The 14190-nt window shown below is 37.9% G+C and overlaps 1 protein-coding gene across 3 annotated transcripts in view; it reads left to right on the forward strand.

Moving 5' to 3' along the window:
• Positions 1–14190, forward strand: part of LOC111051467 — a 63916-nt gene that overhangs the window by 38573 nt on the left and 11153 nt on the right. For all 3 annotated transcript variants that reach the window (XR_005571458.1, XM_039429495.1, XM_039429500.1), the window contains exons 2-6: positions 4796–5131; positions 7394–7548; positions 9880–10012; positions 11522–11658; positions 12245–12730. Coding sequence is in view for 2 of the 3 variants with exons in the window: in XM_039429495.1 (XP_039285429.1) it covers positions 5035–5131; positions 7394–7548; positions 9880–10012; positions 11522–11658; positions 12245–12730 (1008 nt within the window). In the remaining variant the exon portion in view is untranslated. The remainder of the gene's footprint in view (positions 1–4795; positions 5132–7393; positions 7549–9879; positions 10013–11521; positions 11659–12244; positions 12731–14190) is intronic.

A 14190-nucleotide genomic window follows, 5' to 3' on the forward strand; every position in this document is an offset into this window, starting at 1 on the left:
CTCCTTTCCAATTAATTGTGAATGGTTTTGGCGGAAATTCGCAATCAGTTTTTGGTCATACTTTTGTCACGCTTCAATCTCGACTCGATTCTAGTGTTAAATTTTCCATTGAACCATTAGTTGTCGAAAAAATCATGGAACAGCTTCCCACTAGTAAAATTGATAATTCTAAATTATCAAATTTGTTTGGTCTTCGACTTGCTGATGAAAGTTATCACATTCCCAGCGAAATTGACGCTATTATAGGAGCTGAATTAGTGCCCCATATTTTCCGAAATGGTCGTGTGGAAATTGATTCGAATTATTTGATGGCCTTGGAAAGTGTTTTCGGTTATATTTTGATGGGTAGAGCCCCTATTTTAACTCAATCTTCAGAAAATTCAACGTGTTTGATGACTTGTCTAACATCACCGTTGGATAAGTTAGTTCGAAAATTTTGGGAAGTGGAAAGCGTTCCAGATGTAGGAAAACAACTCACTGCTGATGAGTTGGAATGCGAGAAGGATTTTGCATCGTCCGTTCGTCGTGAAAATTCGGGTAGATTCGTTGTCTCATTATCGTTTTCAAAATCCCCTGATTGTCTTGGTGATTCTTATGCTATGTCAGAACGTCGACTCATCAGTTTGGAGAAACGACTGGCACGTGATCCAAACATGCGTTTAGTGTATCACGATGTCCTCTTGGATTATCTCAAACAAGGACACATGGAATTGATAAAAAATCAGAGTGATAAAAGTGGTTATTTTATACCTCATCATGCTGTAATCAAAACTCAGAGTCAATCAACGCCTTTGCGTATTGTCTTTGACGCAGGCGCGAAAACTACTACTGGAGTATCATTGAATGATATACTTCATATCGGCCCCAAGTTGCAAACGGATATTTTCGTTCTGTTAGTCAATTTTCGGTTATTTTCTATCGCTGTAACTGCTGATATAAAGCAGATGTATAGACAGATTCTTGTCGATGAATCGTGTCGCAAATTTCAGCGTTTGTTATGGAGATTTTCGTCCAATGATCCCATACAAATTTTTGAATTAAAAACTGTCGTATTTGGTCTGAGTGAGTCACCGTTTCTAGCTCTCAGAACTGTCCATCAACTTGTTCAAGAAGAAGGTGAAAATTTCCCTGATGCAAAAGCTCGTATTCCCAGTGACATGTTTATGGATGATTTGGTGACAAGTGTGTCTTCTTTAGGTGAAGCAAATCGTCTTTGTAGTCAGGCTAAAGAATTGTTCGAGAGAGGCGGATTCGAACTTACTAAATGGAGTTCCAATTCACCTGAATTGATGAATGATTTCTCGGAAGATGAAAAATCGGCCTTGTCTAAAGATTTCGAGATGGGAAATTTGTTGGCTGTCCTAGGTTTGAAATGGCAACCTGGTAGTGATTCGTTTTGTTTTTCAGTGAATCCTAATCAGTCTGTTCCTACCAAACGTCACATTTTATCGGTAGTAGCACGCATTTTCGATCCTTTGGGACTCTTGTCACCCCTAACTTTGTTTCTTAAATGTTTAATTAAACAATTATGGAATGCTGGTCTTGATTGGGACGATTCAGTACCTCCCCCTATTGCGCTTCAATGGGAGACATGTCAGAAGGAGTTCCCTTTATTGTCCAATCTCTTCATACCACGTCATTTAGGAGTGATGAATGATTCGAAAATTACTGTCATTGGTTTCTGTGATGCATCGACTTTAGGTTATGGTGGTGTGATCTACATAAAATCTCAAATGGATATGCAACCTGCAACTATCACATTGTTGTGCGCTAAATCAAAAGTCGCGCCATCTAAGACTTTATCCATACCTAGGCTTGAATTATGCGCGGCGCTCTTGCTCGCTGAATTAATACAGGTTGTTGTCTCTGTTTTGAGCCTTCGTTGTCACGTGACTCGCGTTGTTGCATTATCGGATTCTACTGTTGTCTTACATTGGATCAGGGGCTGTCCATCCAGATGGCAATCTTTCGTCGCTAATCGAGTTACGAAAATTCAAGACTGTCCTATCAACGACTGGTTACACGTGGCAGGAAATTCAAACCCAGCTGATCCCATTTCGAGAGGTTTATCCCCTTCTGAAATAATTAATCATGATTTGTGGTGGTCTGGCCCCTCTTGGCTAATGTTAGAAGAGAGTGATTGGCCCGTCAAGGTCGATCTGGAACCTATAGAGTGTCTACCTGAGGTCAAGGTTCACTCAATTGTCACTGTAGTACAGTCGGAAAATTCATCTATTAATTCGATTCATCTTTTAATTGCTCGTTGTTCCAACTACCAACGTCTATTGCGTATCATGGTGTTAATATTGAAAGTACTTCGTCTATTGCCTAAACCTCATGAATTAGATTTCGATTTGGCAGAAAAACATTTGTGTAAAATCGTACAAAAAATTCATTTTTCGAAAGAATTACTGGAATTGAAAGCTGGGAAAGAATGTACTTCTCATCTTCAACAACTGTCACCCTTTCTTGATCATGATATTATTCGTGTGGGTGGACGTTTACAAAATTCTGAGTTGAATTATGACAGCTGTCATCCGATTATATTACCGAAAAATGATCCATTGGTCACGCTTTTGATTGATTATTTTCATGAAAAGCACTGTCACGCTGGACCTCATTTATTGGCGTCTATTTTGAGACAAAAATATTGGATTTTATCAGCCCGTGTCCTTATAAGGAGTCGTGTACGAAAATGTAACAAGTGTTTTCACTATCGTCCCACTCTTACACCGCCGAAAATGGGCAATCTGCCAGCCTGTAGAACTCTGTCGTCTAAACCATTCGTCCAATGTGGAGTTGATTATGGTGGACCCATTCGAATCACCATGGCCAGGCGTCGGAATCCTTTCATATTTAAATCGTACATTTGTCTTTTTGTCTGTATGGCAACTAAAGCCGTTCACATTGAATTAGTTTCGGACTTATCGACCCAAATGTTCTTATCAGCTTTTCGCCGTTTCCTTGCTCGACGAGGTCCTTGTAAGGTCATGTATTCCGATAATGGTACCAACTTCGTCGGCGCCTATGATGAGCTAATAAAATTGTCACGGATGCTGAACTCCAAGGAATATCAAAACCTGCTCCAGAATGAACTTGCTGATCATAGCATTGAGTGGAATTTCATCCCGCCAGGTTCACCTCACTTCGGCGGTCTTTGGGAGGCGAATATAAAATCAGTAAAGTCACACCTGTTTCGAGTTATTGGTAACCAGTTGTTGACTTACGAAGAATTGAACACTGTCTTAGTTCAAATTGAGGCTGTACTTAACTCACGCCCGTTATGTCAAATGAGCGCGGATCCGAGTGAACCCCTCGCCCTCACACCGGCTCATTTTCTCACTTTGACACCTCTTAAGTACCTTCCTATGTTAAATGTGGAAGATCGTCCAATGAATCGATTGGATCGGTTTGAATTAGTCAATCAAATGGTTCAGTCTTTCTGGAGTCGTTGGCGCAAAGAATACTTACATGAATTACAAACCCGTGTGAAATGGTGTAAGGATTCCACCCCTCTCACGGTTGGTACAATCGTCCTAGTGGATCAACCAAATGTCGCACCGTTGAAATGGCCTCTGGGGGTGATTGAGGAAGTATTTCCCGGTGCTGACGGTGTCGTTCGAGTGGCTATGGTGCGGTGCGCCAATGGTCGCTTCAAAAGGCCGGCTACAAAGTTGTATCCGTTGCCTACTCAATAATTTTCCTTTTGCATTTTTTGTTTTATTCTCGTTTTGTTTTATTTTTATTTCTTTCGTCGTTTATTCATTGTTTTTTTTCGTTTCTTTGTTCTCTAGCCTTGTCTGAAAATAGCTTTTCAGCCGGGGGGGGATGTTGGAGCCAGCTCTAGTTTTCATTTTTCGTTTTTGAATTGGACGCGCGCTCCTCGTTCAGTTCGTATTTCTTTCACTTGAGTGCGTCGCGCTCACTAGCCGGTAGGCTGTTTCTTTCAGTTCAGTCTCGCTTCGTAATAGCTTGCCTCGAGTCGGGGATTGATAATTATTATTCGTCGATCATTCCCAGAAGAAAATCGTTCTTCAAATTATTATTTTTTCGTTAATGTTAAATCGTACACCATAAACCTACGTTTGGAAGAGTGTTTGCCAAACTCCCTTTAGTTGAAAGTTTTAAACTATTATTTTTCGATTGGAAAGTTCACCGATCTATAGTCTTTAAAGACATTGTAAATATCTCGTCAGAAATATATGTGCAACGTTATATGATGGAAGCCGAATTTACCAACAGTAGATGACAATTAAGCTTGCCTTTTCACCATCCTTGATTCATCTCCTACCTCGGGGACACCTGAATACCTTACCTGGGAGTTGTAAGCTCAATAATATAAATATTACATTAGGTACTCTGCAGATTTTCGGTGAGTTGCTCTTTTATATATTCATTGCATGTACTTGTTTCTGTAGAGATATCACTTGTTTCTTTTCTATTCAATACAGTCCACTTTACATCAAAATTATTGATTACCAATTTAAAATCAATATAAATTTCTTAAAGTTGAACCTTAGAGTTTACAATATTTATTCACATTCAAAATTGTCCAATGTCAATGAAAACTCTCTCCAGCTAGACTCTATTGCATGAGGAAAATACAAGCCTACATTTTTATTAATTTTCCATCCTAATAACCAGCTGACTACTAATATTATCAGTTTGTATTTTCTAATGAAATTGGCCTCAGATGGGCCAAAATATCTCATGATGTTTTTTATTTACCTCAATAAGCCAGTGAGTATCATTCTATTTCTCTAGATTAATGTAATTCATTTGCTTCCTGTTACAGAAAACAGAAGTGCCGAAATGAGTTGCGGTGAAACGGTGTCGCATTAAAGAAAGTGAGTGAGAGAGAGAAGGTGTACCACCACCCTGGATGACTCAAGCCGTGAGCTGCAATCTGGTGGGAGGGGGGCAGAGGGCCACACACCACAGGAAGGATGTTAGTTAACGGCCATTACCAGCATAATCAATTATTACTTGAGGCACCGTTTTCTCAGCCGCATAGCATAACACACCCGCCGCGCCATGTTCTTACTGGAGACGTTTTTCCAGCGAATCACCACCGACTTTCGCCAGAAGGAGCTGTTGCCTCTCAAGCTCCTGTTCTTCGTGCACGCATCCAGTAAGTTGTTATGTTTATTTGAATATTCCAAAAAATACGTTACAATTTGTATTCTTGTTTTATTAATTTTAAAGGGTAGTATAATTCTATTTTATAAATACAAGAAAGTAGCCCTGAATTCATACATTTTGAATACTCCAGTTTCTCTATCAACGATAAGATTAAGCATATAGGGAAGATAGCATAAAAAGATATCTCATGTTATAGGTAGTTTATGTTTCAAATTTTAAGCCGATTTATGTTAACTCAAGCCGATTTCGTATGCTATATTTTCTCTATGATTCATGTCTTGGGCACACCGGCAACCGGCGATCCGGGACAACCGATATTTCCAACAATTCAAGCATTGCTTAGTGTCACACCCGTCGTCACCGTCCCACCGTGACGGCGATTATTCTTACCGGTGTGCGTAAAGGTAAACGCACACAGCAACAACAGACGAACGTATGCAGACAGACTGAGGAAAATTTCTTGTCTGGGGAGAGATATTCTTAATTAGAGTTGAAATTTCTCAGCAAAAAATAGAGAGATGGCCCTTAGGAATTAGGCTGGAGCTTGAGCTCCGTTGAAGCTTGTTCCTTGCCCCCTTCTCAGGAAGTACTAGATCTCCCAGTTGCTGGCACACTGGTTCTCAAGGTGAAGAGAAAACCAACAACCAGGGGGGATCATAGCACACGTGATGACTTCGTCCCTGGAAGTGGCCTGGCTTATGACAGTACGACTGGGTGAAGGCTCCAGACTATGGGAGGTTCATGGTTAGACCGAGTCACCTGAATTCTCCGTCTCTGGGAGTAGCTGGGCACAGTGAAGGATCTCCGTTGGAATTTCGGGGTTAGCCAGTGGGAATCAGAGTACCCCCATCTCTGGATGTAGCAGGCGAAATTCCCATATGCCAGACTGTAGGACTTGTGTAGCGCCTTCAGCTCTGGAAGTAACATCATAGCATGTCGATAAACCCCTCTCACTGGTGCTTCTTCCTGAAACGCTATTATATAATTGGGGGCCACGAGTATTTTTCCTGGCCTGTAGACGAGTTAAAGGAACTGCACAGTTGGTGGTTCCACTGCAATGCAGGCTAAACTTCTCTTTGAAACTCGTCTACCCGACTTGGCAGAGCCGATGGGTAGAAGCTCGCGTTTCACACCTCACGGAATATGCGAAAGGCAGGTGCGAAAAGAAGGTGTGACGTTAACGTGTGGTGTCGCAGATAGAACCATGTCTGGGGAGAGAAAGAGATCTTTCGCTTGGCACAGGATGGGCATATAAACAATCAATATTCGGCAAATTTTCAAGATTTGGTTTCAAATTGAATCGAATTTTATAGGCCTATTTATTTACTATTTTGTCTAATCTCATTCAAAGTTTCTTTATATCGATCAATCAATCAATCAATCAATGGGTCTAAGACCAGATTATTATAATTTTATTTCTTGAAAAAAAGAATTTCAAGGCTGATGTTGACATCGGACCATACGATTGAATGAATGAAGCAATCAATAATTTTCTTCGAGCCTTGTTAGGGCAACCCCATAGCTGACAAGAGGCTGGTTCAACTCTATGTTTGTAGACTGTATGATCTACTAAAAAGATAATTTTGTTGTCTGGCAGTGTGGCTATAGTGAGGTCCACGTTATAATGACAGTGCATAAAGATAGAAGAATAGCGATGCTGATTCTCTGCATTGATTAATTATATTCCTACATTGTCAAAAACATAATTGGCATCGTTGTGGACCTAGAAAAGGATAGTACCACCGGCTTTGTCGAATGATAGACAAGGATAGCAAAACCAAAGTTGATCAAATACTGTCATTATAAAGTGGCCCTCACTATAGGTGGAACAACAATTATTTCCAACACAAGCATATTGAACCTCATTAATTGATCTTCTTCTTACTGCCAAGGAGCTCTCGACGACACTACTGGCTGATGGATCACATTACGACACGACACTGAGTTCAACCGCAATTTATCGTAATTTTGTACTCGATATACTCGATAGATGTTATGACTTGACGAGCACTAAAGCTTGCTTCATTTAGAGTAGGCCTAAACTTCAAGTACCCTCTGCCAAAAATGATTTTTTACTCCTAAAATGCTGAACTGTTTTTCCTTTGTGAAACATATATATTTTTCCCGTGATGTACCCTATCCTTTTCCTTTTCAATTCAAGTACAAACAAATTCTATTTTTGTGTGAAAATATTGAAAACTTGTTTGGTTATGGTGTATGTATGTATGTGTGTGTGTGTGTGTATGTACAGCGCTGTACGTGCTGTACCCGTACCTGACGATCCACATGCGCGAGCTGGGCATCAACGTGGAAGAGGCGGCCATCATGTCAGCTGTCACGCCCATTGTTGCCATCATCATGCCGCCCGTCGCCGGAGTCATAGCTGACCGCATCGGCAATTTCAGAGTCAGTATCATTCAACACAATTTATTATATTAGCCTGCTATTATAAACATAGTGTCTTGTTGGGCTACTCTAAGGGCCGTTTGCACAGTCAAATTTTAAACTGAATTCAATTAGCTGGTCGCTTAAACTCAAAATGAACCACATTATAACAAACGGGGACTTGATATGGATTTAATCTAGTTTAAAATGAAATTTAGTTCAAACTGATACTGTGCAAGCGGCCCTAAGTTCCGTTTTCACAGTGCCAGTTTAAACTAAATGTCATCTAAAACTGGATTAAATCTATATCAAGTATCATTTGTTATAATGTGATTCATTTTGAGTTTAAGCCAACAGCTGATTGAATTCAGTTTAAGCTTTCACTGTACAAACGGCCCTAAGGGTATTTTGTAAAATAACACTCTTAGGCCCGGTTGCACAAAAGCCGGTTAAATTTTAACCGTGATTAATCTAACGAGAACCAATCATAGAAGGCCTTTTTGATGAGACGTATTGCAGGTCTCTTAGAAGGCCTTTTTGATAAGACGGCTTCTCTGATTGGTTCGCGTGGAAGGATTAAAATTTAACCGGCTGTTGTGCAACCGGCACTCAGTTTCAGAACTCTTTATTTATTCTTTATTGACACATTTCTCCAAGCTAGAGTTAGTGTCGTTAAAAAATCAATTTCTATTGATTTTTAATGTAGATTAAGTTTTTCACCACTAGTTTCTGTTAGCTTGCTGAAGTTCGGCTGGCTCCTTCCCCAAGCTCGAGTTTGCTCTTTTAGGGAAGTAGTTCCTAATGTTTTATTTAGTAGAATAAATTCATTATTGCAATGTAACTAATATTGTATAGTTAATTGATTTATTTTGTCATTTATGAGGACTGAATAAAATGAAGGATGAATAATAAGAAAATATAAAAGAGTGTTTCATTCTACAAAATATTGTAATAGTAGAGGGCTGAGTTGGTGCTTGTTAAAGTAGTGTTTAGAGGTGGTAGCGAGGTGCGGTACCGATGCAATGAATATTCAATGTGATACATTTCTGTACTGTTGCGTATTACAGTTGAGAACATCTTGTGGAAGATTCTAACAATTTGAATAAAATGTACAGTAGTTAGAATGAATATCAGAATATGTAGCAAAATCTAACCAAGGGCATTCTATATGGGCCTAAAGTACAGAGATCAATGTCATGTAATTGGGGTGTTGTCGATGCGAAACAAGCGACTCGCTTTTATCTAGAGAGCGATTTGAATCATTTGTGTTACAACAGGTCAATGACGACGGAATGCTATCTATTGATGACAACTGGGTGGATCATTGCTATCCAACACACAGCTTAAAAGTTGAGTGTTGAAGATTTAAATTAATGAAGCGTGATATGATATAATGAAATAGGCTTCAAATAGGCTACTACTAATACATATTCTGGAAGGATGAAAGTAGATGATAGATCAGAAATGTCTCAAAAATTAATTTCATTAGAAAAACTTATGATCAATGATGGAAAATTATCTGTCAGACGTGTTGTGTGGAACATGAAGTTACTTGTAGATACGGATGCATTTATCATACTAATGTGATCAAGCTGGCAATGGATTTAATAAGGGCTGTATGCTTAGACTACGTTTAAAACGCTAAACCACGTTTAGGTACTTGTGGATATGGTTGCATTTATCATAATGTGTTTCATACGCGGTTTAAACGAACAGCTGACATTTCTCCGTTCGAACCGAGTATCTGCATACGGGCCTATAGTGTCCTATAGTGAGGTCCACGTTATAATGGCAGGGTAGAAAGACAGGAGAAAAACGTTGCCGATCATCTGTCTTGTCAATGTCTTCAATAGACGGTAGCTGATAGGTAGGTTCATGTCTGTAATAGAGCAATAAATTAAATAAATTCATTCTCGTTTATACTCTGTACAAAATAACAGCAATAAATTCATTCTCGTTTAAAATAATCAATTATCTTTTATTAAGCAAGAAATTATATTTTTCAATAATTTCATAATTAAGATGGAATATTTTGCTAATAATTATGAATTCTACATTGTTAAAAGACGTTCTACTGGCAACAGAGCAAAGCGAGAAAGAGATAGCGCTATCCGCTTTGTTGAATGTTAGACAAGGATAGCAATACAATTGATAATAAAACACTGCCATTATAACGTGGACCTGACTATAGAAATAATTCTCCCAAACCCTACTGTGAAGACTTACACCACACGTTGAATACTCCATGAAATGAAATGAGGGATTTCATGAAATATGTTTGATTAATGGAATAATAGTATGCAAGATAATGGAAAGAGCTTGCCGGTCTAATTGAATTTCTGGTGATTGCAGTTTCTGCTGTCTCTGTTCAGCACACTGGGAGGGGCGATGTCTCTCCTTCTCCTTCTGGTACCGGTTGGCAGAGTGACCATCAACTACCCAGAGCAAGTACTTCTAGATTTACACTGCTCCATCCAGACACAAGGTTTTTAATTAACACATTTGAACATTGCACCTTATCGGTATTCTCAAAGTATACTTTTCCAATAGAAAATTGAAGTACCGTGTAACCATTTTAAAAAATAATTATAATTGATAAAAACAATATTAAACTTATAGTACCCTTTTTATTTAAAACATTTTAAATCTTAAACATTTCAACGTCTAGTTTCGACCTACTTTGGCCATTTTCAAGTTGAACTGCAAAAATAAACAAATTTACACTTGATAACATTATATATGTTTATATGCTAATTTTCATTTATGATTTATTCATTTCTTATTCATTATTATTTTTGGTAGAAGTTATTAAATATTAATCATATTCACTTTTAATTCTATATAAAAAAGGATGACTCAAGTCAAATTGAATTATATTTATTAAATTATTCCTTTTTAATTTCGCAGTTCAATAGATATAAAATTCTTCTTTTACATTAAAGTGTTATTACTTTCATTACCAAAGCTTAATATTTTCATATTATAATAATCGATATAATTATGATTAGTAACAATTATAATATATGTATTTTACCAGTTATTTGAAGATTTTTTCAAGGCTTATGACAAGCACAAAATTCGTTATATTGGATCAATAAAATTTACATCTTAGCTGCTTCTTACAAGCAGATTCTATTTTTATTTGAGAAAATCCTCAAAAATTGAAAATAAGTGAAAATCTAAAGTAGAATTTCCCGATTAATTTTATACAAGATGTTTTTGCTTCCTACATACATGGAGTATTATACATAGATCGACGTAAAAATTTACAAAACCGACATGAATTTTCAAAAAACAAAGGGTTTAGCCCAGTTTCACTATTAATATATTCGTATCAATGATTGTTATGAATACCTATTCTAAATAACTAGTTCTAATTTGTCGACTTGGATATGGATATGGCCCTGGGAGTAGGGTGGATAGATATAAGATATTTTTAATTTGACAAATTTTATGTTTTTAGATTCAAATTCAAGTTTATTCATCAAATAAACATATTTGCAAAATAATAGTGTAACAATAAATATGAAGAATATACTCCCTGCGCGGATGATTTGTCAGACAGTTAAAATACACTGGTTTAAATTAAGGAAATTATGATACTTAAAAATAACTTTGAATTGAAAGTAAAATATTAACAAAAATATTTATATGATTATAGTATAAACATACCAATGATGATAATAAATTTCAGCTCAACAGCGCTTAAGAGTTTCACTCGGCAGTCATAACTTTATTTTAATATTGTTTGAGGGAAAAAATAAAATATTTACAAAATTAACACTTTGCACAGAGATGTTGTGGAATTTCTCCATATTATTACAACGTTGGAATAACTTTGAGAACATTTTTTTATTTCACCTTAAAATATTTACATTCATAATAAATTGTGTCTGTTATATTTATGACTATGTTATGTCTTGAGATTAACAATTTACAATAATTATAAACTGCATCTGTTGTAGTTCTGAATATTTATATGCTTTTGTCGCAGGTGCGCTGGAACTCACTATTGGTGATGAGAATCCGTGTCTTCTTCCTCCAAATTTGCTGAGTGCTCAAGAGAAGGTTGCACTCGACCTCAAAACTTGTGGTCTACTCTGCTACAGGGATCCAGATGAATTCTCGTTCGTAAGTTGAAAATTTTTCGCTAAAAAATGATTGCATATCAAATATAAGAAACATTTCATTTTGCTGAAAAATGGCCGTAGTGAGTTTATTTGTTGGTGGGTGATGAAATGGTAATTGACTTAATCATTTCTTCTTCTTTCTCTCAATCTTCTTCGCATTATTCATCATTTTCCTTCTTATTTCATTATTCGCCAATTCACGCGATCCTGGGTTGTAGCAATAGTAGGTGTCATTTTTCCATCTGCCTACTCTATAATATAAACCTTATAAAATAATTCCACTCTCAGTAGGCTACTCTTATTACCTATAGTGAGGTCCACGTTATAATGGCAGTGTTTGATTAGCAATGGTATTGCTATCCTTGTCTTTCATTCAACAAAGCGGATAGCGCTATCTCTTTCTCGCTCTGCTGTGTTGCCAGATCGTCAATATACTTATTGTTATGTATTCTGTGCTAGTACCCTTCTATTTTCATTGATGGACACGACCGGTTTCGAGTATTCATCCCATTATGACTATCAGTATTCCACACAGAATATTTGTCCAGTTTGAATGATTTCAGTATATTTGTGATTTTGTTGATTAGGGCGGCGACCGAGGCCCGTCGAGCCTGGACAACGAGTCGCTGGCGATTCTGCGCGCGCGCAGCTACACGATCGCGTTCGAGGACGCCGACGCCAACACGACCGACGACTATACCTACCTACTGTCTGCCGACGACCTGATGCCCATTCACGACGTCGACGACGACCTGCGTCGCTACCGACACATGGAGAACTTCGGCCGTTATCACAGCTCAGTGCGCAAGTTCAACAACAACACCTATTTTTTCCCAGCCGGCGGTTTGTACGATTTCGTCTGCGCAGACGCGAAGTGCTCAATAGCAAGGACTAACCGCAGTGTGCCCCCTGTCTTCAAGCCGGTCACCCAGCATCTGAGTGTCGATCTGAGGAGGGTTGCTGATGCGGAGGACAGCGACCCGCGGTTCAACGTCGATCACGTTCGCTTGCTGTCGCAGATTTCGAACGTGTCTGACTCCAACAAGTACTTGGGCAGCATTTGTCATGGAGAGGTGAGAGGTTCACCTGTTTTATGAAAAGTTTTTTGTTATGGAGAGGTGAGAGGTTCACCTGTTTTATGAGAGGATGAAAATTAACAGTAGAGCTCCAATGTAGGAGTGTTTAAAAGTACCATGAGATCACATTATTGATCTATATTCGCATTTAGATTCTTTAGCAAGCTTTACAGATTCTAAACCTGTGTTTGCCCAATCATCATAATTTATATAGTATTACTATTTTCTTTTCTAGTTATATGATGTTTTTTTAAGATTCTCCAGATTTCACCCATTTTACTATAGTTTCTTCTTGTTTTCTAGCAATTATTATCAATGCATAATAGCGCGAACGCACTTATTTTTATAATGTGACCTAAAACAATCAAATTCTCTATTATAGAGTAACGGATATGTCTATGAATCTGATAAATATTTTGTGAACCATGAACGAACACGGACGGTATGTAAAACTTGGGCTACAACCAAGCGACACTACACTGTAGTGTAGCTACAGCTAAACGACTAGAGTCGTTCCATTCATCGCTTAGAAACATTCCATCTTTAATTTCGAATTGACTGACATAGTACAGCTTGAATTTTATAAGACTCAATTGCTTAGAATATATATTGAATAGTACAACAATTAAAGTGCGTTTTGTATTACTTTCATTATCAATCAATGGTGTTGGTTGTCATCTATGATACTTTGTAATAAGTTCATCATAGAATTTCTCCACTCGTTGGAGACTTGTAAAATGGTCTATTCATTCTAAAATTCAACACTAATTCTACAGAAAATATTATTTCACTTCATAAAACCTAGTTTATACGATGCCAATTGGCGAGACAGTTGTCTTTGGACAATTGTGATCACGTGGTTGCGGATTGTCGGAGGCCAGCAGGCCAGTTAAACGAGAAGATGTTTATACGCAGCAAATATTTGCACGTCAGTTGACAGCTAAACATGTCCGGGTTCTTATCATCTGTCGTGACAAAACAGCTGAACTGGCAAAACCAAGACAGCGCTACTGGCCTACACCGTCCACACGGCGACAATTGTCGCGACAACTGAGATTCCGAGAGGTGGGGGGCTCGCTGGGCCCAATTGACTGTCCATAGTCTACTCCCGGAGACAGTTGAATTTAGGGCCAATTGCTGTCGGGACAGTTGGCAAGACAATTGGCCTGAAGTGTTTATACGAAGACAATAATTTCATGCCAGTCAGTTGCCTTATGACAATATTGTCTCGCCAATTGGCATTGTATAAACTAGGCTTGAGTGTTTTTAAAATTCAAGTTTAATTTTAATAGTGGAAATGTATGGATATGCAACAGAGAAAATATTATGTTCGCTTCTAGATACATAGATTAATGATATATTTCTCTGTCGATTTTTAAAAATATTATGTTCGCTTCTAGATACAGAGATTAATGATACATTTCTCTGTCGATTTTTAAAAATATTATGTTTGCTTC

The sequence above is a fragment of the Nilaparvata lugens genome, chromosome 1 (genome assembly GCF_014356525.2).
Source record: "Nilaparvata lugens isolate BPH chromosome 1, ASM1435652v1, whole genome shotgun sequence".
NCBI lineage: Eukaryota > Metazoa > Arthropoda > Insecta > Hemiptera > Delphacidae > Nilaparvata > Nilaparvata lugens.